We start from the raw sequence: 27,302 nt of genomic DNA on the forward strand, positions 1-27,302 counted from the left end.
GGATCATTATCAGGATGGCAGCTGGTGACTAGTTGGGATCACAACTATTCACATTGTACATTAACATCTGGATGAAGGAACTAAGGGCATTGTTGTTCAGTTTGCAAATGACACAAAGATAGATGGAAGGACAGTTAGTGATGAGGAAGTGGGAGGCTGCAGAAGGACTTGGACAGGCTGGGAGAGTGGGCAAAGAAATAACAGATGGTGTACAATGTGGGAAAGTGTGAGGTTATGCACTTTGGTACAAAGCACAGAGACATGGGCTGTTTTCACAATGGGGAAAATCTCGAAAATCTGAAGCACAAAGGGAGCCTGAGTTCAGGATTTTCTTAAGGTCAACCTGCAGGTTCACTTGTTAATTAGAAAGACAAATGCATTGTTAGCATTCATTTCAAAAGGGCTCGAATACAAGAGCAGGGATGTACTTCTGTGGCTGTATAAGGCTCTGGTCAGATCTATCGTGAGGTGAGCAAAACTGCAAACAACACTCCAGCTGTGACCTAACCAAAGTTCTGTACAGCTCCAACATAGCTCCAAAAACAAAAGCAGAAATTAATGGGAAAACTAAGCACCTGTGGAGAGAGCACAGAGTTAATGTTTTGGGTCCAGTGACCCTTCTCTGTAACTGAGATAACGAAGCGTGAGGCTGGATGAACACAGCAGGCCAAGCAGCATCTTAGGAGCAGAAAATCTGACGTTTCGGACCTAGACCCTTCATCAGAAACGTCAGCTTTTGTGCTCCTGAGATGCTGCTTGGCCTGCCATGTTCATCCAGCTTCACACTTTGTTATCCGGGATTATCCGGGATTCTCCAGCATCTGCAGTTCCCATTATCTTGTCTGTAACTGCCCTGCTGTTATAATCAAAACCACAACTAATAAAGGCAAGTGACCCATACACCTTCTTAACTACATTATTAACCTGTCCTGCCACCTTCAGGGATCTATGGACAAGCACCCCAAGATCACTGTGCACCTCTGCGCTTCGTACTTACCTGCCGTTCATTCATTTCACTCTTTGTCATTGGTAAGGAATGGTTGGGATGCTGTTATCCTGTACCATGCTGTAGGAGCCACCAGAGGGCAGTGGAAGACCACTGTTTTCAAGACTGTCACCTTGTACTGGGGAAATGTGTTACTGACCAGGACTTCCTGCAGTGTAATAATTGTATGGTTCCCTATTCTCCGCACTCTGTGCATTAAGGTGTTTCTCATTAAATCCTTATTAGATTTATTAATGACCTGTAGTTTATTCTGCCCAATAATTACAATCATCTTCCCCTCTGTCTAGCTTGTTGAAACCCCACAGAACTGGCGTCTGGGAGTCCCAGAAGGATCTATCCCTAAACCCTCTCCTGTTTTGCATTGACACGGTGACATTACCTGAAGGTTCAGTGTTCGTTTGTACATGTATGCCTCTCAGTCAGCACCACCGCTTTCCCTCCTGTACTCTCGCCGAGGGATCCCACTGGCACCATGTGCTGGATAAGCAGGAACTTCCTTCAGGTAAATCTTGGGAACGCTGAAGCTATCGTTTTCAGTCCCGAATCCAAACACTGCTCCTGAATGACCAACTCGATCCTTTCTGAAGAAAGGTCCCCGACCTGAAACATTAACTCTGTTTCTCTCTCCTCCGATACTTGTTAAAAAAAATCTACTGGTGGACATTGGAATTGGACATTACTGACTGGAACAACATTGCCGTCCATAATTATCCTTATAGGAGCAAGGGGAGGCCATGCAGCCCCTCGAGCCTATTCTGCCATTCAATGAGAAAATGTTGTGTGGCCTAACTCTATAGACCAGCCTTTGGCTGGTATCCCATTATACTTTAGCTTAACAAAAATGCATCTCTGTCAGATTTAAAATTAACAACTGAATCGAATGTTTAATAAAACCGAAAGAACTGCGGATGCTGTAAATCGGGAGCAAAAACAGAAGTTGCTGGAAAAGCTCAGTAGGTCTGGCAGCATCTGTGAAAGAAAAATATAGAGTTAACGTTTCGGGTCCGGCGATCCTTCCACAGAACTCGCTCTGTGTTCTGAGGAAGGGTTGCTGGACCCGAAACGTTAACCCTTGTTTTTTGTTCTTTCACAGAGCTGCTGAGCTTTTCCAGCAACTTTGTGTTTGAAATGAATGCTTGCTTGTCTCTGCTTGAGGGCAGTGATGAGTCTGCTGCATTTCTTTGGGTCTTGGGTCACAGAGAGGCCAGCAGATTTCCTTCCCTAAAGGAGATTGGTGAATTATTTGGGTTTTTTTAAAAGATCGCCAACAGACCAGCGTTCACGTCAATCCCAAACGAAACCATGGGATTTACACCCACATCCCCAGAATATCAGTCTGCGATCTCAGGATGCCTAAGCCCAGTGATATGACCAGTACACCATTGCTATTTTCACCAACACTCCAGTTTACTCATGTCTTTGTTTCCGTGAGGAGCCAAGTTTGGGTTCAGCACAAATGGGAAGGAGCTCCGCTGTGCTGATCCCTTGGTCCCCCATCCTGGCCTTCCCTTCGCTGAGGTTATGCAGTCCTTCCTGGGGGAGGCCCAGCTTATTCCCGGAACCTAAGCCCCTGCCCTCACAAGCTGTGTGTGATACAGAGGGTGTGCTGCAGGATTCCAGCTGCAGCCAGATGTATCCTGTCACATCCCGTCCCCTCACAACCCCCACCCCACCTCACACTCACCCCCTCTGTTGAAAATACACAACAGCCCAATACAGATAATGTCCTTCTATCCTGTTTTAGAGCAGCCCATAGCTTTGCTTGGTTTCATTTTGTTTGAATGGCTTGATGGTTGTTAGGGGGCTCAGAAAGGAAGTTAAACAGTGCGTGTAAACCAGGTTATTAATAATAGCAGGGATTGAACACGACCCCCAGAAAACAGTGTCAGATTCATTCCATATATCAGCATTCTACTTCACAAGCTATGAGGACCCGTTTAGAGTCATAGAGGGATGCATAGGATTGTAGAGCATAGTGACAGGGCCTTTGGCCATACCCACACTAAACACCTAAATGCACTAATGAGTTGGTCAATAGCTGACACAATCTTCGAGTCATACAGTATGGAGGGGGCCTTGATCGGGAGACTTTCTCAGTAAAAGGGGTCCCTGAGGGGGACACTCAGGACTGACCCTCTGACAGTGAAGCACTCCCTCAGGACTGACCCTCTGACAGTGCGGCACTCCCTCAGTACTGACCCTCCGACAGTGCAGCACTCCCTCAGTACTGACCCTCTGACAGTGCGGCACTCCCTCAGTACTGACCCTCCGACAGTGCGGCACTCCCTCAGTACTGACCCTCTGACAGTACGGCACTCCCTCAGCACTGACCCTCTGACAGTGCGGCACTCCCTCAGTACTGACCCTCTGACAGTGCGGCACTCCCTCTGTACTGACTCTCTGACAGTGCGACACTCCCTCAGCACTGACCCTCTGACAGTGCGGCACTCCCTCAGTACTGACCCTCTGACAGTGCGGCACTCCCTCAGTACTGACCCTCCGACAGTGCAGCACTCCCTCAGTACTGACCCTCCGACAGTGCAGCACTCCCTCAGTACTGACCCTCTGACAGTGCGGCACTCCCTCAGCCCTGACCCTCTGACAGTGCAGCACTCCCTCAGCACTGACCCTCTGACAGTGCGGCACTCCCTCAGCACTGACCCTCTGACAGTGCGGCACTCCCTCAGTACTGACCCTCTGACAGTGAGGCACTCCCTCAGCCCTGACCCTCTGACAGTGCAGCACTCCCTCAGCACTGACCCTCTGACAGTGTGGCACTCCCTCAGTACTGACCCTCTGACAGTGCGGCACTCCCTCAGTACTGACCCTCTGACAGTGAGGCACTCCCTCAGCACTGACCCTCTGACAGTGCGGCACTCCCTCAGTACTGACCCTCTGACAGTGCGGCACTCCCTCAGTACTGACCCTCCGACAGTGCAGCACTCCCTCAGTACTGACCCTCTGACAGTGCGGCACTCCCTCAGTACTGACCCTCTGACAGTGCGGCACTCCCTCAGTACTGACCCTCCGACAGTGTGGCACTCCCTCAGTACTGACCCTCTGACAGTGCGGCACTCCCTCAGTACTGACCCTCTGACAGTGTGGCACTCCCTCAGTACTGACCCTCTGACAGTGCGGCACTCCCTCTGTACTGACCCTCTGACAGTGCGGCACTCCCTCAGTACTGACCCTCTGACAGTGTGGCACTCCCTCAGTACTGACCCTCTGACAGTGCGGCACTCCCTCAGTACTGACCCTCTGACAGTGCGGCACTCCCTCAGTACTGACCCTCTGACAGTGCGGCACTCCCTCAGTACTGATCCTCTGACAGTGCGGCACTCCCTCAGTACTGATCCTCTGACAGTGCGGCACTCCCTCAGTACTGACCCTCTGACAGTGCGGCACTCCCTCAGTACTGACCCTCTGACAATGCGGCACTCCCTCAGTACTGACCCTCTGACAGTGCGGCACACCCTCAGTACTGACCCTCTGACAGTGCGGCACTCCCTCAGTACTGACCCTCTGACAGTGTGGCACTCACTCAGTACTGACCCTCTGACAATGCGGCACTCCCTCAGCACTGACCCTCTGACAGTGCTGCACTCCCTCAGTACCGACCCTCTGACAGTGCGGCACTCCCTCAGTACTGACCCTCTGACAGTGCAGCACTCCCTCTGTACTGACCCTCTGACAGTGCAGCACTCCCTCAGTACTGACCCTCTGACAGTGCGGCACTCCCCCAGTACTGACCCTCTGACAGTGCGGCACTCCCTCAGCACTGACCCTCTGACAGTGCGGCACTCCCTCAGTACTGACCCTCTGACAGTGCCCACTCCCTCAGCACTGACCCTCTGACAGTGCGGCACTCCCTCAGTACTGACCCTCTGACAGTGCAGCACTCCCTCAGCACTGACCCTCTGACAGTGCGGCACTCCCTCAGCACTGACCCTGAGATGTGCAGCACTCCCCCAGTACTGACCCTCTGACAGTGTGGCACTCCCTCAGTACTGACCCTCTGACAGTGCGGCACTCCCTCAGTACTGACCCTAAGACAGTGCGGCACTCCCTCTGTACTGACCCTCTGACAGTGCGGCACTCCCTCAGTACTGACCCTCTGACAGTGCGGCACTCCCCCAGTACTGACCCTCTGACAGTGCGGCACTCCCTCAGTACTGACCCTCTGACAGTGTGGCACTCACTCAGTACTGACCCTCTGACAATGCGGCACTCCCTCAGCACTGACCCTCTGACAGTGCTGCACTCCCTCAGTACTGACCCTAAGACAGTGCGGCACTCCCTCAGTACTGACCCTCTGACAGTGCGGCACTCCCTCAGTACTGACCCTCTGACAGTGCGGCACTCCCTCAGTACTGACCCTCTGACAGTACGGCACTCCCTCAGTACTGACCCTCTGACAGTGCGGCACTCCCTCAGTACTGACCCTAAGACAGTGCGGCACTCCCCCAGTACTGACCCTCTGACAGTGCTGCACTCCCTCAGTACTGACCCTAAGACAGTGCGGCACTCCCTCAGCACTGACCCTCTGACAGTGCGGCACTCCCTCAGTACTGACTCTCTGACAGTGCGGCACTCCCTCAGTACTGACCCTCTGACAGTGCGGCACTCCCTCAGTACTGACCCTCTGACAGTGCGGCACTCCCTCAGTACTGACCCTCTGACAGTGCGGCACTCCCTCAGTACTGACCCTCTGACAGTGCGGCACTCCCTCAGTACTGACCCTCTGACAGTGCGGCGCTCCCTCAGCACTGACCCTCTGACAGTGCGGAACTCCCTCAGTACTGACCCTCTGACAGTGCGGCACTCCCTCAGTACTGACCCTCTGACAGTGCGGCACTCCCTCAGTACTGACCCTCTGACAGTGCGGCACTCCCTCAGTACTGACCCTAAGACAGTGCGGCACTCCCTCTGTACTGACCCTCTGACAGTGCGGCACTCCCTCAGTACTGACCCTCTGACAGTGCGGCACTCCCTCAGTACTGACCCTAAGACAGTGCGGCACTCCCTCTGTACTGACCCTAAGACAGTGCGGCACTCCCTCTGTACTGACCCTCTGACAGTGCGGCACTCCCTCAGTACTGACCCTCTGACAGTGCAGCACTCCCTCAGTACTGACCCTCTGACAGTGCGGCACTCCCTCAGTACTGACCCTCTGACAGTGAGGCGCTCCCTCAGTACTGACCCTCTGACAGTGCAGCACTCCATCAGCACTGACTGTCCGACAGTCCAGTACTTCCTTTGCACTGTCAGAGGGTCAGTACTGAGGGAGTGATGCACTGTCGGAGGGTCAGTACTGAGGGAGTGCTGCATTGTTGGAGGGTCAGTACTGAGGGAGTGATGCACTGTTACAAGTTCACTCAGTAGTGTCATGTGGTTGAATAGCTCAATTGGTTGGAAAGCTCATTTGTGTTGTCATGCGGTGGGTACAGTTGCAACAGTGAAAATAATACCTGGATTGCTATGTGAATAGGAAGGGTTCAGAAGGAGATGGGCCAAGTACTGGCAAATGGGACTAGATTGATTTCAGATGTCTGGTCAGCATGGAGGAGTTGCATCGAAGGGTCTGTTCCCGTGCGGTAGAGCTCTCCGAGTAATTCCAGCTGTGTGGGTTAAATTCCTGTCAAAGCTGAGTTCACTGCGATGGATTCTCCCACTTTAACACAAGTGGATAGGATGGTCTGGGAGGCCTGTGGCATGCTTGCCTTCATTGGTTGAGGCATAGATTATAAAAATTTGCAAGTCATGTTGGAGCTGTACAGAACGTTAGCGAGGCCACTTCTGGAATAATAGGCCACACAACCATCGGGATTTGGAGGCTTTACTGAGGGTACAGCAACGGTTCAGCAGGATGTTGGCTGGTTTGGAGTATCTTAGCTGTGAGGGAGATTAGGCCAACCTGCTTTGTTTGTCGTGTGGTGAAGGGTGAGGGATGACTTCGTAGAAGTTTACAAGATTGAGAGACAAGATTGGATGCAGTTTAAGGTAAAAGTGGGGAAGTTTAAAACCAATGTGACAAACAAGTTTTGTTACAGAGTGCAGTAAATACCTGGAATGCACTGCCAGAGGAGAAATTGGAGGCAGATTCATTTAAGATGCATCCTGAGGGATGTATGAACAGACAGCGAATTGAGGGATCCGGACAGTGTAGAAACTAAAGGATTTTCATTTAGAAAGGCAGGCCGCAGCGTGTGTTCCTGTGCTATCTGTTATTTGTTCTTTAACCCCTCTGAAGTGTTGTGACCCTTAGGTTAAACTCCCACCAGTCACCTCTGTCTAATGTGTGGGTAGGGTTATGGTGAAGGTGATAATGGGAACTGCAGATGCTGGAGAATCCAAGATAATAAAGTGTGAAGCTGGATGAACACAGCAAGCCAAGCAGCATCTCAGGAGCACAAAAGCTGACGTTTCGGGCCTCGACCCTTCATCAGAGAGGCCCGAAATGTCAGCTTTTGTGCTCCTGAGATGCTGCTTGGCCTGCTGTGTTCATCCAGCTTCACACTTTATTATGTAGAGTTACATAGAACATAGAACAGTACAGCACAGAACAGGCCCTTCAGCCCACGATGTTGTGCCGACCATTGATCCTCATGTATGCACCCTCAAATTTCTGTGACCATATGCATGTCCAGCAGTCTCTTAAATGTCCCCAGTGACCTTGCTTCCACAACTGCTGCTGGCAACGCATTCCATGCTCTCACAACTCTCTGTGTAAAGAACCCGCCTCTGACATCCCCTCTATACTTTCCTCCAACCAGCTTAAAACTATGACCCCTCGTGCTAGCCTTTTCTGCCCTGGGAAATAGTCTCTGACTATCAACTCTATCTATGCCTCTCATTATCTTATATACCTCAATTAGGTCCCCTCTCCTCCTCCTTTTCTCCAATGAAAAAAGTCCAAGCTCAGTCAACCTCTCTTCATAAGATAAGCCCTCCAGCCCAGGCAGCACCCTGGTAAACCTCCTCTGAACCCTCTCCAAAGCATCCACATCTTTCCTATAATAGGGCGACCAGAACTGGACGCAGTATTCCAAGTGCGGTCTAACCAAGGTTTTATAGAGCTGCAACAAGATCTCACGACTCTTAAACTCAATCCCCCTGTTAATGAAAGCCAAAACACCATATGCTTTCTTAACAACCCTGTCCACTTGGGTGGCCATTTTAAGGGATCTATGTATCTGCACACCAAGATCCCTCTGTTCCTCCACACTGCCAAGAATCCTATCCTTAATCCTGTACTCAGCTTTCAAATTCGATCTTCCAAAATGCATCACCTCGCATTTATCCAGGTTGAACTCCATCTGCCACCTCTCAGCCCATCTCTGCATCCTGTCAATGTCCCGCTGCAGTCTACAACAGCCCTCTATACTGTCAACGACACCTCCAACCTTCGTGTTGTCTGCAAACTTGCTGACCCATCCTTCAATCCCCTCATCCAAGTCATTAATAAAAATTACAAACAGTAGAGGCCCAAGGACAGAGCCCTGTGGAACACCACTCACCACTGACTTCCAGGCAGAATATTTTCCTCTACTACCACTCGCTGTCAGCTGTTGGCCAGCAAATTCTGTATCCAGACAGCTAAGTTCCCCTGTATCCCATTCCTCCTGACCTTCTGAATGAGCCACCATGGGGAACCTTATCAAATGCCTTGCTGAAGTCCATATACACCACATCCACAGCTCGACCCTCATCAACTTTTCTAGTCACATCCTCAAAGAACTCGATAAGGTTTGTGAGGCATGACCTGTCCCTCACAAAGCCGTGTTGACTGCATTTAATCAAGCCATGCTGTTCCAGATGGTCATAAATCCTATCACTCAGAATCCTTTCTAACACCTTGCAGACGACAGACGTGAGGCTTACTGGTCTGTAATTGCCGGGGATTTCCCTATTTCCTTTCTTGAAGAGAGGAATTACATTTGCCTCTCTCCAGTCCTCAGGTACGACTCCAGTGGAGAGCGAGGATGCAAAGATCCTCGCAAGTGGCGAAGCAATTGCATTTCTCGTTTCCCAAAGCAGCCAAGGACAAATCTGGTCCGGGCCTGGCGACTTGTCAATCTTAATGTTTGACAAATTTTCAGCACATCAGCTTCCTCTATCTCTATCCATTCCAGCATGCACACCTGCTCTTCAAAGGTCTCATTCACTACAAAGTTCGTTTCTTTCGTAAAGACAGAAGCAAAAAACTCATTTAGGGCTTCCCCTACCTCCTCAGACTCCACACACAAGTTCCCTATGCTATCCCTGATCGGCCCTACTCTTTCTTTGACCATTCTCTTATTCCTCACATAAGTGTAAAATGCCTTTGTGTTTTCCTTAATTCGTTCTGCCAAGCCTTTCTTGTGCCCCCTCCTGCCTCTCCTCAGACCACTTTTGAGCTCCTTCCTTGCCTGCCTGTAATCCTCTCTAGCTGAACTTGACCCTAGCTTCCTCCACCTTATGTAAGCTACCTTCTTCCTTTTCACAAGAAGCTCCACCGCTCTCGTCATCCAAGGTTCCTTTATCTTACCCCTTCTTGCCTGTCTCAGAGGGACATATTTATTCATCACTCACAATAACTGTTCCCTAAACAGTCTCCACATGTCTATAGTGCCTTTACCATGGAATAATTGCTCCCAGTCCATGCTTCCTAACTCATGTCTAATCGCGCCATAGTTTCCTCTTCCCCAATTAAATATCCTCCCATTCTGCCTAATCCTCTCCTTCTCCATAGCTATGTAGAATGTGAGGCAGTTATGGTCACTATCACCAAAATGCTCTCCCACCACAAGATCTGATACCTGCCCCGGCTCGTTTCCAAGCACCAAGTCTAGAATGGCCTCTCCCCTCGTCGGCCTGTCAACGTACTGCGTTAGGAAACCCTCCTGAACACACCTTACAAAAACAGCTCCATTCAAATCTTCTGCTCAAAAGAGGTTCCAATCAATATTGGGAAAGTTATGGTGAATTTGGCTTTTTACTCAGGGTGCATAAAGATACAGGCATACCCTAATCTATCTGTATGGCCAAACAGGCTCAAGATGCTGGCTGACCTTCTCCATTGCCTTTTTCTCCCCGAGCTATTGTCATCCTTGTGATCACCAGTAGCACATTAACACTGTGCTGAGAGTGTTACAGCTGCGCTGCCCAATTCCCAGCTCCCTGGACTGATTCATTTTGCAATTGATGCGAATGCCGCTGGCAGGATGTCTCCACCAGGTGGCAGACAGAGACTGAGATAACAAGGTGTAGAGCTGGATGAACACAGCAGGCCAAGCAGCAGCAGAGGAGCCGGAAGGCTGACGTTTCGTGTCTGGACCCTTCTTCAGACTGAGACTACTTTATCAGCTCCTATCAGAAACAGACCCTTGCTGGAAATACTCAACACCTGAGCAAAGCAAAACAGCAAAATGCTAGAATGGCAATTTGCAAGTGAACAACAGAAGGTAACATTAATTGTTGTGTCTTTCCAATGGTTACTCTCGGCTCCAACACACGCCCAGTGGTTCCTGGCCCAATTCGGGCTGTTCTAGAGCAGGTGGACTATTTCTGGACTATCTCATCAGCACCAGCCACCGCTGACTCCCTCCTCATTCCCAAAACTGTATCAAAAGTCCACAGACATCAGGCTAGATGAAGAGTCAGCTGGACTTGAAAGATTAGCTTGCTTTCTCTCCATGGATGCTGTGATCCTCAGTGTTTTATATTTGCAGTGCAAGAGCCCAGCATCTGCAGTAATTTGCTTCCGCAAACATCATCCTTGTGTCCTCTCCTCCTGTCTCCTCCCTTGGCTGTTTTTACCCTTGTGCCTGTGCGGAAGGGAGATTCAGTATAACATAAAGACAGTGACACTTGGAAATGTACAAACTGGTCACACTGGAGGTCCACATTCAAGTACACAAGAAGAATCAGATCGCCTTTCGCCAGTTTGTCTGGTTTTCGCTTCAGGAGTTTTCATTGCTTTGTCACACTTGTCTGTCAGTGACAGATTACCCAGGGAAGTGCCTGCCCCTGCTACAGACCTGGGGAGGTATTTGATGTGAATGGGGTAAATTGTGGGGTCCACTTTACCTCCGACCATTACCTCTTTAGGGCCTCAGTCATTTCTCACAGAAAGAAGTGAGGTTTGCAGCCCACGAAGCAGCCTCTGAGCTTTGACCTTAGTCAAAGCAGTGGAGAGCTGAATTAATCAGGCCAGGCATTACATCTCCCCACAGGAGGGGTTTTTCGATTATATCGCCCCATCATCTTAATAACTGAAGTCCAAAACAAGGCCATTCAGCCCCTCAAGCCTGTTATTTTGTCTAAGTACTTCATGTCCCATTGACTTTTTAACATCAATATATCTCTGTTCCATATAATTTAAAGTAGCAACAACAACTTATATTTGTATAGCATCTGTGACATATGGAAATGTCCGCAGTCTGTCCATGTGAACAGTATGAAGCAATGTTTGACACTGAGCCACACAGGTCCCAATGATGGCATGACAATCAAAGAAGCACAGGAGGTTGAGATGAGACAAGGACAGGCCTCCCTCATCCACCATTCAGTTTGGGGCTGGCGAATCGCCTATCTCAACACCGCATTCTCACTCACTCCCGATTACCTCTTGGTGCCTTTCAAATCCAAAAATGTACCTATCTCTTCCTTGAAAATCGAAAGAGACTTGACCTCTACGGCCTTTGGTGGCAGAGAATTCCACAGGCTCACCATCCTCTGAGTGAAGAAGTTTCTACTCCTCTCGGTCCTGAATGTCCTAACCTGTGTTGTTCGACTCTGTCCCCCGGCTCTAGACTCCCCAGCCAGGAAAAACATCCGCCCTGCATCTAACCTGTCCACCTCTATTAGAATATTTCACCCCTCGATCAAATACCTGCTCACATCCTTCCAAACTCCAGTGATTATAGGCCCAGTTGAATCAGTCTCTCTTCAATCCCTGGCTTTAGTCAAATGAATCTCCACTGCTGACTGTCTGTGGTAAATATATTTTAAGTTAGACAGGGAGGCCAAACCTGCACACAATACTGTGGGTGTGCTCTCACTAAGGCACTGTATAGCTGCCATAAGACATCACTACTTCTGATCACAGTGTATGCAGTCCAGAATTCAGGACAATGGGAATAGAGGGATACAGTCTCCGGAAGGGTAGGGGGTTTTAGTTGTGACGGGAAGCATGTCAGGCTTGGAGGACCGAAAGGCCTGTTCCTATGCTGTAATTTCCTCTGTTCGTTGTTTTTCATTAACAAGGTCTAAACTCGCTGAAAATATGAATGTTCCTGAGTGCAGTGTAAGTGTGTTTTAATAATGTATTGATACGATTTCTTTCACTCCCAAGGATAGTTATGGATTGAGAGTAGGTTCATATCTAATGCCTTGACCATAAACTAATAATATGTTCAGAGTGACTGAAACGTTCTCATTGTCTCCTGCTCCTTCACCCAGCTAGAGAGAGATTGGTGTGTGTGTGTGTGTGTATGTATCTCCCAGTATGCCTCCCTCAAATATTCCTCTCTTTCACCCGTTCTCTTGCCGTCTTTCATTCTCTCACTCACTTGCACATTCATCCTCTCTCTTTCTTTTCATTCTTACTGACACTCATGTTCCCAAACTCAGCCAAGCATTCTGATGGAGTGCCGCACTGTCAGAGGGTCAGTATTGAGGGGGTGGTGAGACAGATTGTTGGTTTGCTGATGTTCCTGTGTTATTTGAAGAAGGCATGTTTAATTTAAAAAGTTACCAGATACAAGTTAAATGATTGAGAATAAAAAGTTATTATTAGCTAAGTAAAGAGGCATTTAGAGCGGAATCCAGAATCCTTTGTTATTTGTATAAGTGTTTGGTGATGTGCGAGAGTGTAGCACACATAGGGACAGTAGAAGCTGGGAGATAGATTCTGTTCTGTGGGGCAGTAGACCATGCTGCCTGCCATCTTCCAGCTTTAAGGACATCTCCCTGAGGCTGGAAGAGGGACGGGAGCAATTCCATTGTCCACCTTGGTACCTACCTCAATGATGAGACTGGAGAGGAGGTTTTGCTGAAATACTTTGAACAATTAGGAGCCAAATTAAAACACAGAACCTCGAAGGATTGTTCAATAGTCACTGGACTATTACCTGAGCAACGGACAAAATGTCACAGGATAAATAAAGTCAAAGAAGTAAAGCAGTGGCTCAAAGACTAGTGTGGGTGGAATGGGTTTCAACTCATGGAGCACCAGCACCAAAACAAGGGCAGAAAGGAGCTGTTCTGGTGGGACGGGGCTTCACTTGAACCATGCTAAGGCCAAACTCCTGGTGAATGAAATAACTGGGGCTGTAGACACAGCTTCAAACTGGTTAGAACATAGAACATAGAACAATACAGCGCAGAACAGGCCCTTCGGCCCTCGATGTTGCGCCGACCTGTGAACGAATCTAAGCCCATCCCCCTACACTATCCCATTATCATCCATATGCTTATCCAAGGACTGTTTAAATGCCCCTCATGTGGCTGAGTTAACTACATTGGCAGGCAGGGCATTCCACGCCCTTACCAAGGGTTTCAGAGACAGGAAGTATAGGATTATGAAGCAAGCGAAAATGCAGAATTACAGGACAGCTATTTGGATAGCTGTAGCCAGAGTGGGACAGAGTATACAAGCATGGAAAATAGGAACAAATAGGTCCAAAATGGGTACAGGTAATGTCTTTTTATTTGGCTGTATGTAGCAATTAAAACAAAATAAATAAACTTGTGATACAGATACAGGTTAATGGGTCTGATCTTATAATCATTAGGGAGGTATGGTGACAAGGATGTCAAAGGTGGGAACCAAATATTCTGGTGTATGTGACTTCCTGTAAGGACAGGTAGATCAGAAAGGGTGGTGGGTAGTGTTGTTATTATGGGATGGATTGAGCACAAACGTCAGAAATGATCTTGTATCGGATGAGGTAGAATCCATTAAGGTGGAAGTAAGAAATAATAGGGCATGAAGAGACATTGGTACGAGTAGTCTACAGGCCCCTAACAATAGCTATGTGGTAGAATGGAGAATAAACTGTGAAATAATGACAGGATGTTAAAAAAAGGCAGTACATTAATCATTGCTGACTTTAATCTTCATGTAGATTAGGATAGTTAAATCGCCAGAGAAAGCCATAAGGACAAACTTATAGCATGTGTTCAGAACTGTTTCTCAGAACAAGATGCAGTGGATCCAACTCGGGATCAGGCTGTTTTTGATCTGATGACATGAAATGAGGGAGATTTAAGAAACGATTTCAGAGCAAGAGTTAGTGTAGGAAACAGTGAGCATAACATGGTAGAATTTAGTATTAAGTTTAAGAGTGAGAAACACGAGTTGGGAACAACTGTGCTAAGGTTAAATATGGCAGATTACAAAGGAATAAGCTGGAGTGGACTGGGAAAAGAGTTTCACAAAAAAGATGGTCGAGGAACAGTGGCTATCATTTAAGAAAATGACTATTTTATCAGCAGAGATATATCCCAGAGAGAAAGACAAGTCTGGGAAGAAAGGTAAGCTCAGCATGGTTTAACACAGAAGTTAAGGAGAACAAAACATTGAAATAAAAGTTACAAAACGCGGAGAAGGCTGTGATAAATTGGAAAGTCTCAAATGCCAACAGAAAATAGCCAAAAGAAATTAAGGAGGACTAAATGAACCATGCTGGGATATTAAAGTAGAGCTTCTTTAACTGTGTGAAAAGAATGTGAGAGGCCAGAGTGAAAATAAACCCCTTGGAGAAGATGGGGAAACAATATAAAGGAAGTAGGAAACGAGAGAGGACTTGAATAATACTTTGCATCAATCTTCATGGTAGGGGGCATTAGTAGCATTCCAAAAATGCTAAATCATTCAGTGCACAATGGGGTCAAATTGGGGGAAGAAGTAAACGCAATGACCACCATCAGAGAAAAAAGAACTTGGGAAACTATTGGGACCAAGCGATGATAAATTCCCTGGAGCTGATGTGATGCATCATTGCACATTAAAGGAAGTAGCTGCAGAGAGAGTGCCTGTATTGATAGCACTGTCCCAAGAATCCTTAGCCTGTGGAAAAGTCTCAGAGGACAGGAAAACTGTCAATGTGACCCCTTTATTTAAATAAGGAAGGAGACAAAAACTCTAGGCCATTTAGCCTAAAGTTGGGAAAATGTTAGATTCTATGATAAAGGATGTTACAGCAGAGCATTTAGAAATGCATAATATAATTAAGCAGAGTCAGCATGGCTTCATGAAGGGGAAGTTCTGTCTAACACATTTATGAGAGTTTTTAAAGGAGGTAACAGGGAGGATAGATAAGGGAGATATAAGAATATATTTGGATTTTCTTAAGTGCCACATTATATTATTTAATAAAAGAGAAGGGATTGGATGTTGTATGGCTAGTGGATTTGGTAACCAATAGAAGACAGAGAGTTGGGACGATGGGCGCATTTTCGGGATGACAGCCTGACAGTGGAGTGCCCCAGACATCAGTGCCGGGTCCACAATTATGTATGAGGTATACGACTTGGATAAGGAAAAGTGAATATATTATCAACAAGGTTACAGATGGCAGAAAAACAAATGGGAAGACAAGTGCTAAGGATAACACAAAGTGTGTGGAGATAGTGAATTCTGATGGAATATAACATTGGAAAATGTGAGGTTGTGCACTTTGGCAGTAAGAATAAAAGAGCAGAATATTATTTAGTTTTTTTAAAACCTTAAAATTAGAACTTTTTGTTTATTCATGGGACATGGGCATCACTAACTGGGCAGCATTTAGCCCATCCTTAATGACCCAGAGGGCAGTTAAGAGTCAACCACATTGCCGTGGGTGTGGAGTCACGTGTAGCCCAGAGCACATGAGGGCATTAGAAAATCAGTTGCATTTTTACAATAACAAACATTAGGCCAGCTTTGTACTGAATTTAAAATTCACAATCTGGTGTGATATGAATCACTTACCCTTGAGCATTAGCCTGGGATTACTAGTCCCTTGACATTACCACCACCTCCCGTTTGGGAATCCTTGACCATGAATCAGAAGAAGTGAACATCCAAGTTCATTGGGTAATAGGGAAGCCAAGTGGAATGTTGGTCTTTATTTCAAAGGGAATGGAGGATTAAAATAGGGAGGTTTTGTTCAAACTATACAAGGCGTTAGTCAGTGTACAGCTGAAATACAGTAAATAGTTCTGGGCTCCTTATCTGAGAGAGATATACTCTATTGGTATTGGAGGGAGTCCAGAGAAGGTTCTCTATTACTGAGTTTGGAAGGACTATCTAATGAAGATAAGTTGAGTAGTTGGGTTAAACAAAGAAATGTGAAAGCTGCTGGTCTGGAACAAATAAACACAGAAATTGCTGGAGCAGCTCAGCAGGCCTGGCAACATCTGCAGTGAGTGAAACAGAGTTAATGTTTCAAGCCCAGTGACTTTCCTTCAGAATAATTTGAGGAGTCATACCAGATTCAAAACATTAGCTCTGTTTCTGTTTGCACAGATGCTGCCAGACCTGCTGAGTTTCTCCAGCATTCTCTGTGTTTGAGTAGGTTGGCCCTGCACACATTGGAGTTTCGAAGAATGAGAGATGGCCTCAATAACATGTGCCAGATCCGAAAGGGACATGACAAAGTAGAATCTGAAATGTTGTTTCCCCTTGTGAGACCAGATGGCATAATCTCAGAATAAGGGGTCACATGTTTAGGGCAAAGATAAGAAAAAACCTAAAGAACTGCAGATGCTGTAAATCGGGAACAAAAACAGAAGTTGCTGGAAAAGCTCAGCAGGTCTGGCAGCATCTGTGAAGGAAAAAAAGTCAGAGCTAACAGTTGGGTCTGGTGACCCTTCCTCAGAAAGATAAAAAGGAATTTCTTCTCTCAGAGGGTAGTGAATCTGTGGAATTCTTTACTGCAGAGAGCTTGTTAAAGCAGGGTCAATGAGTCTACTCAAGGTTGAGATAGACAGATTATTAATCGCTAAGGGAATTAATGGGTATGGGGGAAAGCAGGAAGGTTTGGTTGAGGATTATCAGATCAGCCATGATCACATTGACTGGTGAAATGGATTTGAAGGACTGAATGGCCTGACACTGCCCTTTTTTGTCTTATGGTTAACACAGTGAGTTCCAGAATGTAGCACTGGGGGCATAGCTTGTGACAACACAGAAAGCAAGCTGCGTTTGTATGTGTGTACCTGTTTGAGTGAATGTGCATATGAGCCAATTGACTGAGTGTTGTCTCGACTTTACTTGTTCTTTATCTTTTATGTTTGATTGTCATCTGAAATGGGAAAAGGACTGTTTTAACAGCCACAAACAGTTGAAGGATTGCTGTACATTTTCAAAGCTGGCTGCCTGACCCTCATTGTAAGTGTTGTTTACACAGCTGTTTGTTAAGCTGGGAGTGAAATCATTTACAGCCAGGCTGGGGCCAAGGGCTGGGTGTGACTCCAGTTTTGGCCAGCCACAAACAGCTGATTGGTCTGGGAGTTGTGACTCATTGCCAATGACAAAAGCCTTCTGCACCCCGCTCAATAACTATGTGATTGGCTTCCAGGTGGCCAGACAGCTTGTGGGTGTTGAGACAGAAAAGTCGGATCTCCTGAAAGGAAGGAACTGCTCATTTTCTGCAGTAAAATGTACCTAGACCCTGAAGAAAGCAAATTTATTTCCACATTAATTGCTGTCAGCTTGGACGCTTAACTGATAAATCAGAGACTTCATAATCTGGGAACCAGTTGCTGTCTGCCTCCTGAAAAGGTATGAATGTAACTGGAGAAGGAGGATCGAGGAACAGCAAGTCCTAACAAGCTAAAAGGATCATCTCAGTGAGACCTTAGGACAGAGACCTTTGAACTGCCTTCTCAGTCTTTCTCTCCACCGTGACACTGGTGTTTTTAGCTTCTGTATGTGTGTGTGTAAGGGAGATTAGAGTTTTAACCAGTAGAGCTATGTGTCAATGTTTCATAATTGTTTACCTGTGGCCAGAATATACATTTTTTGTCCTAAATAGTGATTTGTGTTCAACAGTGAAACTTGGTCTGTGCTTTCTGTCAACCTGGGTCTAAAACGACAGTTCAGTTGTAGAACTTTTGTGATATTTTTAACTTTCCTGATAATTTTGGGAATAGTGAAGCTTGATTTCCAGCACAGAGGAGACTGAGCCCTGAGAGGACATCAGCAAGGTAGGCCTGGCAGTAAAGATAGCACCTGACGCTTGGTGAATTTCTTGTTGGCTGGGCCCAACGCTGGTGAAGGCAAAGAGGTGATGAGGAGGGGACCACGGCAACATTGACCATGACAATAGGGTCCACCGTTGGTGTGTAGTGGAAGTGAATTGGCCCAGTGGCAAAAGATGGTGATCTCCACAATTGTTGGGCCTGGTGAGGCAGTAGTCCTTCCTAGCCAGCTCAGAATTCAGACAGGGTGGCACGGTGGCTCAGTGGTTAGCACTGCTGCTTCACAGCACGAGAGATTCGGGCTCAATTCCACGCTTAGTCTCTGTGGGATTCCTCTGGGTGCTCTGGTTTCCTCCCACAGTCCAAAGATGTCCAGGTTAGGGAGAATTCGCCATGCTAAATTGCCTGTAGTATTCAGGGATGTATAGATTAGGTCAGTTTAAGTGGGATGGGTCTGGGTGGGATGCTCTGAGTTTCAGTGGGGACTTGTTGGGCCAAAGGGCCTGTTTCCACACTGTAGGGATTCAGTGATTCAAATGTAGATGGACTTCTCTTTAAGCAATATCTTTGCATTTTCTCTTATTCTTAAATTATCAAAATGTTACCACATTATGGTGACAGATGAAAGCTTTTCCCTGTATTTTACTGTATTTCCCTGTAAAATATACATGATGACAAATCGTTCATCCATTCATTTGTTTCCTGTGTGTTATCCCCAGTGAGGTGTGAGAGGGTTTAAATCTGTATTGACTCAATGTGTTTGTGTGAGTGAATGATTGTGTGGTGACTGTGAATATTAAATGTATAATGATATGTGAGGGTGAATATATGTGAGTGTGAATGTTTCTGATTATATTTGTTGCCAAGGAGGTTTTTCAGTCTAAGCTGAGTGAATATGCTTACTTCTGTTTGTGATTATGCACCAATGAATAGGTTAGGTCGAGTCATGTCTTTTGTTCATGTGTGAATACATGAGTGTGTGAGGGTGAATGTGTTAGAGTGTGTGTGAGTGAGGGTGAGTGTTTGAGGGTACATGAGTAGTGGTGAGTGTGTGAGGATAAATGCGTGACAGTGTGTGAGTGAAGGTGAGTGTGTGAGTGTGTGTGTGGGTGAGTGTGTGAGGGCATGTGCAGGTGATTGAGGGTGAGCATGTGAGGGTGAATGTGTGAGAGTGGATGTGTGAGGGTGAGTGTGAATGAGGATGAATGCGTTAGGTTGAGTGAGTGAGGGTGAGTGTGTGTGACTGAGGGCAAATGTGAGTAAGGGTGAGTGTGTGAGACTGACTTTGAGGTTGAGTGTGTGGGTGTGAGCGAAGGTGTGTGTGTGAGGGAGGGTGAGTGTGTGAGGGTGTGTGTATGAGATTGAGTGTGTGAGGTTGTGTGAGGGTGAATGTGTGAGAGTGGGTGTGCTTGAGGGCAAGTGTGAATGAGGGTGAGTGTATGAGGTTGAGTGAGTAAGGGTGTGTGTAAGGATAAGTGTGTGTGAGGGTATGTGTGTGAATGATTCTGCATTTGAGATTGTGCGTTTGTGTTTTTGAGGGCATATCTGAGTGTGAGTGTGTTGCGTATGTATCTGTGAATTTTTTTATTACCCCCTGGACATGAGTGTCGCTGGCTGGGCCCAGCATTTATTGCCCGTCCCTAGTTGCCCTTGAGAAGGTGGTGGTGAGCTGCCTCCTTGAACCGTTGGAGTATGTGTGCTGTAGGTTGATCCACAATGCCCATTAGGGAGGGAATTCCAGGAAATTGAGTGAGTGGCAGTGAAGGAATAGGAATATATTTCCAAGTCATGACGGTGAGTGACTTGGAGGGGAACTTGCAGGGGGTGGTGTTCCCATGTATCTGCTGCTCTTGTCCTTCTGGATGGAAGTGGTCGTGGGTTTGGAAGGTGCTGCCTGAGGATCTTTGTGGCTGCAGTGCAAGTTGTAGATAGAACACACTGCTGAGACTGAGTGTCGGTGATGGAGGGAGTGGAATGTTTGTGGATGTGGTGCCAATCGAGCAGCTGCTTTGCCCTGGATGGTGTCAAGCTTCTTGAGTGCTGTTGGGGCTGCACCCATCCAGGCAAGTGGGGAGTATTCCATCGCACTCCTGCCTTGTACCTTGTAGATGTTGGACAGGCTCTGGGGAATCAGGACGAGAGTTACTTGTTCCAGTTTGGGTCTGTATCTGCAGGTATCTAAATGTGTGTGTTTGAGTGTGTATCTTAGTGTATGTTTTTGAGTGTATCAGAGGGTGTGTGCATGTGATAGAGTGTGTTTTGAGTGTGTATGTTTGATTATGTATTTGTGTGTGTATTTGGATGTATATCTGAAAATGTGTTTAAGTATGTATCTCTGTGTCTGAATATGTGTGTGTTTCTGATTATATTTATCTGAGTGTGTGTGTCTGTGTATGTCTGTGTGTATATCTGAGTGAATGTGTGTTTGAATGTATGTGTGTGAATAACTGATTGTGTGTGCATTGGAATGTTTGTGTGTGTCTCAATGTGTGTGTACTTGACTGTACATTTGAGTATGCATTTGAGTGTGTATCTCTGTGTATTTGAACGTTGTATGTTTGTGTGTTGTCTGTGTATGTTTCTGATTGTGTGTATAATTGAGTTTGTGTGTATATGTTTATGTCTGTGTTTATATGAGTGTGCATTTTTGACTGTGCCTGTATATATCTGACTGTGTGTCTGTGTGTGCCTGCCTGTATATGAGGGTGTGCCTATGTTTAAGGGCATCTGTGTGTATCTATATGTATGAGTTTTAATGTATGTGTGCCTGAGTGAATGTGTGTTTGCGTGTGTGTGTGTAGCTGAGTGTGTCACTGTGTGTGTGTGTCTGTGTGTATGTCTGAGTGTGTGTGTGTGCCTATCTCTGTGTTTGGGTGGATGTATGGGCTTTTGATTTGTTTTAACCTGGAATTGTCTTTGTTGCCCGTTCGGCCGTTTCAGAATTGTTGGAGCAGTAACAATTGATTTTTTTTGGTCTCCCTCTCTCTCTCTCTCTCTCTCTGTTTCAACTCTGGGTTGCTCTGGGATTGGCGGTACGCAGGGCAATCGTTCCCTGCCTTGATCAGCAGCGAGCTGAACTTTCTCACTGTTCCCCTCGCAATCCGAGACACAGCGAGGAAGCTGGGCTGGGTTCGGCCCCCACAAACACGGCAAATTGTATCTGGACGAGGAACAAGGAAGAGAGAGAGAGGCAGAGAAATCGGCGACTTCTGGGAAGCTGGATGTGAGCAAGGATCGAGGGGGAAAAGTTGCCTTTGTGTTCGGTCGAAAGAGCAGGGATCTGATTACTAATTATTTGTCAGAGACTCGCATATGTGTGTGTGTGTATGCGCGGAGAGACAAATTTCAAAGCGATTAAGCCCGAGCCAGCCAGACACACACACACGCAAAATTAATTGGAAAATCCCCTCTTTCGCTTACAAAAAAAAACAGCAATGAGGGTATCAGTCCTAACGATGTGTGAAATCTGAGCGAATATTACACAGTGGGGAAAATTAAACCGAGACAGTTTTTCTTTAAAAAAAAACTGAGCTCCACAAAGTACAGAAAAAGAAAAAGAGCAAAATCCGGTTTGGAAGCTCAGCAAAAGAGAGAGAAGAAAGGCTTTTTTTTCAGGGAGTGAAACTCCCGGAGATTCGTGTGGATTCTTTTCTTGGTCAGCATCAAAGTTTCGCGTATTATTCCATTTTATTTCGAGACGTCTTGCAGCCTCCCTGAATGGAGATTATTTTGACTGCTGTTATTTCAGAGGGAGCTTCGCTGGTGAGGGTTGACTCGAATCCTCAGTGAATTGGTTTGGTGTTCCTGTGAGTTTGGCATTCTGTTGGAAACGGGAGAGTTTTCTCGGTCTGCTCAGTCTTATGGAATGATTTAGCTTCATGTCCCCTGTTATCATGACCACAGAATTGCTCCGTTTCTGCCTGGCCGTTGGATTAATGTGCATGACTTCAGGTTTGTGCTGTGCTGTATTTAATTTAAGCTTTTCGTCGCGATTAAAGCGGCGTGTGTGTTTAATGTTGCAGAGAGAGAGAGAGCAGAGATAACCATTAAACTGCTGCAGTATCTCTGAGTTTGAGGAGTTTCCACTCAGGAGAGATCAGGATGCCTTTTTAAACCCTCTTTCTTCTCTAGAAACGCGGTTAATATTTCTGACCTCCCTCCTCAAGTTTCCAAACAGAACCTAATCGGCTTTCATGTGAATATTTCGCTTCAGTAATGAGACTAGAGGCAGTTTGGGTAGAATCCCTTCGCCTGTTGTTATTTTGATGCAAATATTTGTGTTTTTGTGTGTGTGTGTGTTTGTGAAGGGAGTGGGTTATAAAGAATGGCTTTTCCCCTTTCTGACAAACAAACTAATTAAGGAGAGCACCCGGTCTTTTTATGGAATGTTTAGGGAGCAGTTGACGGAAAACAGAATGCTGAAAGATTTCAGTCTCCACAGTTTTAATGAAGAGATAAAAAGTTTTGAGTTTGCAGTGTTAGGATTAGCAGAACCACTCAGCTTTTTGGCTTTATGTATTGTGTAGTTCAGACCACACCACTGGTCCCATCAGAGAGCCGGCAGATAGCGAGCTCGGTAACTCTACTCAGCAAACAGTCCACTTTCCAACCCAGTCTTAGAGTCACAGATTTACAGTTCTCTCTCTCTTTCTGGCCCTATCTTCCCATGTTGGCGAGAATGTCAGACTCTGTTTCTCTGTATCTGTGTCTCTCTCTCCCTCTCTGTGTCTTGTTCTCACTCTCAGCCTCTCAGTTTGAGGGATTCCCTCTCTCTTTGTCTCTCTCTGCCTTTCTACGCATTTCTCTGCCTGAGTCTGCACCTCTCTCGTGGAATCTTCATCTCTGACTATCTTTGTCTGTCTCTTCACCTGGGTTCTGTCTCTCTCTCTCTCTCTCTTTCGCTGTCTCAGTCTCTGATCCTTTCCCACTTTCGCTGTTCCTGTTGGACTTTCTGCCCTCTCTGTTTCCTCTTTTACTCTGTCCTTCTCATTCGTTTGTGCTTCCTGATCTCGGTGTCACTGTGGTGTTGCCTGTCACTTAGATGATACACTCAGAATTCGGCCATTTGGCCCAACCAATTTTGCCAGCGCCCATGCTCTGTTCAAACCTCCTCCCAACTTCCTCATCTAACCTGACCCATGGAATCATTAGCCCCTTAGCCCCTTCTCTCCTAAGGCAGTGCCTAGGAATTCTCTCATTTGGGACCTTACGTGACTCAGAGGTTCAGTTCAGTCACTCCCTCCCCATTTAATGAAGAGCGCAGAAGGCCATGCCAGGAGCAGCACCAGGCATACCTGAAGGTGAGTTATCAACCTGGTGAAGCCACCAAACAGGACGACTTGCTCACCAAACCGCGAAAGCAGCAAGTGATAGACAGAGCTAAGTGATCCCACAACCCACAGATCTAAGCTCTGCAGTCCTGCCAAATCCACTTGTGAATGGTGGTGGACGGTTAAACAGCTCACTGGAGGAGGAGGCTCCAAAAATATCCCCATCCTCAAATGTCCTCTCAAATGCTAATGCTGATCTCCATCTCTTCACCTTCTCTGGGGCTGCCACACTGAATTCTGCACTCTGTTGTGCTACCCTGATGCATGTTGTATGGTAGGGTCTGCCTGTACAGCACACAAAACAACATTTTACATTGTATCTCAGTACATGTGACAACAATAAATCAAGCTCAAATTCAAAGGCCCAGCACATCAGTGCAAAAGATAAAGCTGAGGCATTCACAGCAATCTTCAGCCAGAAGTGCTGAGCGGATGATCCATCTCAGCCTCCTCCAGTGGCTGCCAGCATCACAGATACCAGCCTTCAGCCAATTCGATGCACTCCATGTGATATCAAGAAATGGTTGGAGGCATCAGATACTACAACATTCCAGCAATAGTACTGAAGATGTGTTCTCCAAAACTTGCTGCTCCCCTAGCCAAGCTGTTCCAGTACAGTTATAACACTGGCATCTACGCAACAATATGGTAAATTGCCCAGTTATGCCCTGTACACAAAAAGCAGGCCAAATCCAACCCAACTAATTACCGCCCCATCAGTCTCCTCTCGATCATTAGTAAAGTGATGGAAGGTGTCAGTAACAGTGCGATCAAGCAGCATCTGCTCAGCAATAACCTGCTCAGTGACGCCCAGTTTGGGCTCCGCCAGGGCCACCCAGCTCCTGACCTCATTATAGCCTTGGTTCAAATATGGACAAAAGAGTTGAATCCCAGAGTTAAGGTGAGAGTGACAGCCCTTGATATCAAGGCTGCATTCGACCGAGTGTGGCATCAAGGAGCCCCAGCAAAACTGGAATCAATGGGTATCAGGGGGCAAACTCTCTGATGGTTGGAGTCATACCTGACACATAGGAAGATGGCCGTGGTTGCTGGAGGTCAGTCACCTCAGCTCCAGGACATCTCTGCAGGAGTTCCTCAGGGTAGTGTCCTCGGCCCAAACATCTTCAGCTGCTTCATCAATGACCTTCCCTCCATCATAAGGTCAGAAGCAGAAATGCTTACCAATGATTGCACAATGTACAGCACCATTCACAGCTCCTGAGGTACTGAAGCAGTCCATGTTCAAATGAAGAAATGCCTGGACAATATTCAGTGTTCTCTAACTTGAACATGTATCATTTGCACCACACAAGTGTCAGGCAATGGTAATCTCCAATAAGAGACAATCTAACCACTGCTCCTTGACATTCAACGATGTTGCCATCACTGAATGCCCCGCTGTCAACATCCTGGAGATTACCACTGCCAGAAAATCAACTGGACCAACCATATAATCACAGTGGCTAGAACAAAGGCTGAGAATATTGCAGTGAGTAACTCATTTTCTGACTCCCCAAAGCCTGTCCACCATCTACAAAAGTCAGGAGTATGATGGAATACTCCCCACTTGTCTGGACGGGTGCAGCCTCAACAACACTCAAGAAGCTCCACACCATCCAGGACAAAGCAGCCGCTTGATTGGCACTACATCCACAGGCATCCACTCCCTCCATCACCGACACTCAGTAGCAGCAGTGCGTACTACCTAGAAGATGCACTGCAGAAATTCATCAAAGATCCTTAGATAGCACCTTGCAAACACATGCCCTCTACCATGTTGAAGAATAAGGGCAGCAGATACATGGGAATACCATGCACAGCAATTTTCCCTCCAACCCATCAAAGATAGGGCCTGATAGTTCCTGTGTTGTTCCACTAGATTAAAGGGGCTAGATGAATGCAAATTGTTGCCTTTTATTTCCTTCTGGGTCACTTGTTGTCTCTCCTGCTGTCTATTTTACCCTTTCTCTTTCATTCTTTGACTTTTTTTTTCTCGCTATGTTTCTCTTTATATTCAAATTTGTGGGCAGAATCTTCAAGGAGAACAGGTAGTCAGGACAGTGAAGAAGGCATTTAGTATACTTGCCTTTATTGCTCCATGCATTGAGTATAGGAGTTGAGAGGTCATGTTGCGGCTGTACAGGATATTGGTTTGGCCACTTTGGGAATACTGCGTGCAATTCTGTTCTCCTTGCTATTGGAAAGATGTTGTGAAAATGGAAGGATTCAGAAATGATCTACAAGGATGTTGCCAGGGTTGGAAGATTTCAGCTACAGCGAGAGGCTGAATAGGTTGGGGCTAAATTCCCTGGAGCATCGGAAGCTGAAGGGTGACCTTATTGAGGTTTATAAAATCATGAAGGGTATGGATCGGGTGAAAAGCCAGGGTCTTTTCCTCAGGGTAGGGTGTCCAATAGTAGGGAGGCATAGGTTTAAAGTGAGAGTGGAAAGATTTAAAAGGGACCTAAGGGGCAACATTTTCACACAGAGTGTGGTGGGTCTGTGGAATGAGCTGCCAGAGGAAGAGGTGGAGGCTGGTACTCTAGGCGATGGCCTAGTGGTATTATCGCGGGGACTATTAATCCAGAGACACAGATAATGTCCTGGGGACCCAGGTTTGAATCCCACCATGTCTGATGGTGGAATTTGAATTCGATAAGATATCTCGAACTAAGAATCTAATGATGACCATGAATCCATTGTCAATTATCAGGAAAAACCTATTTGTTTCGCTAATGACCTTTGGGGAAGGAAACTGCCATCCTTACCTCGTCTGGCCTGTGTGTGACTCCAGGCCCACAGCAAAGTGGTTGACTCTGAACCGCCCTCTGAGTAATTACAGATGGGCAATAAATGCTGCCTGGTCAGTGACACCCTCATCTCGCGAATGAATAAAGAAAACAATCATTTAAAAGGCACCTTGATGAGTGCATGATTAGGAGGGTTTAAAGGGAAATAGGCCAAATGCTGGCAAATGGGACTAGATTAATTTTGAATACCTGACTTTGATGAGTTTGTCCAAAGGATCTGTTTTAATGGTGTATGCTCTATGACTGTCTGACTCTAATTGATATAGAGGGGGAAATAGGATATAAGACTAAACTTGCGGGGAACACCAAAACTGACTGGATATGTGAAGAGAAAAAAGATTAGTGAAAATAAACAAAGCTCCCTTACAGGCAGAAGAGCGTATGTTTAATGAGAAACAAATAATTAGTGAGCCAATTATCAGAGTTGGGATGTCATGTTGAGTTTGTACTGGACATTGGAGAGGCTTTTTCTGGAGTACTGTGTGTGGTTCTGGTGGCCCAGCTACAGGAAGGATAGTATTAATTTGGATAGGGTTCAGAAAGGATTTACCAGGATGTTGCTGGGAATGAAGGGTTTGAATTGTAAGGATAAGCTGTGATTTCCTTCACTAGAGTGTAGGAGGTTGACGAGCCTCGGGTTTATAAAATAATTTGGAGCATAAATAAGGTGAATAGCAAAGATCCTTTCCCTTGGGTAAGTCAGTTCAAAACTAGAGGGGTATAGTTTAAAGGTGAGAGGAGAAAGATTTTAAAGGGGCAACCTTTTTTATGCAGAGGGTAGTTCATGTGTGGAATGAACTGCCCGAGGATGTGGTAGATACAGGTACAGTTACAGCATGCAAAAGGCATTTGGACAAGTACAAGGATCGCAAAGGTTTGGAGAGATATGGGCCAAATGCAGGCAAGTTCCCCAGGGTAGGGGAGTCTGAAACTAGACGGCATTGGTTTAAATTGAGAGAGGAAAAGATTTAAAAGGGTCCTCAGGGG

The 27,302-nt window shown here is 46.5% G+C and overlaps 1 protein-coding gene across 9 annotated transcripts in view; it reads left to right on the forward strand.

The window, feature by feature from the left end:
- The window catches only part of robo1 (roundabout, axon guidance receptor, homolog 1 (Drosophila)), a 687,941-nt gene that overhangs the window by 269,301 nt on the left and 391,338 nt on the right, over positions 1-27,302 (forward strand). The window contains exon 1 of one of the 9 annotated variants that reach the window (XM_059650093.1): positions 21,240-22,126. The exons of the other annotated variants lie outside the window; for them this stretch is intronic. Coding sequence (XP_059506076.1) covers positions 22,054-22,126 — 73 coding nt within the window. The 5' untranslated portion in view covers positions 21,240-22,053. Of the gene's footprint in view, positions 1-21,239; positions 22,127-27,302 lie in introns of those variants that run through there. 9 annotated transcript variants of the gene reach the window in all.

Source organism: Stegostoma tigrinum, chromosome 12, assembly GCF_030684315.1.
Source record: "Stegostoma tigrinum isolate sSteTig4 chromosome 12, sSteTig4.hap1, whole genome shotgun sequence".
Taxonomy (NCBI): Eukaryota; Metazoa; Chordata; class Chondrichthyes; order Orectolobiformes; family Stegostomatidae; genus Stegostoma; species Stegostoma tigrinum.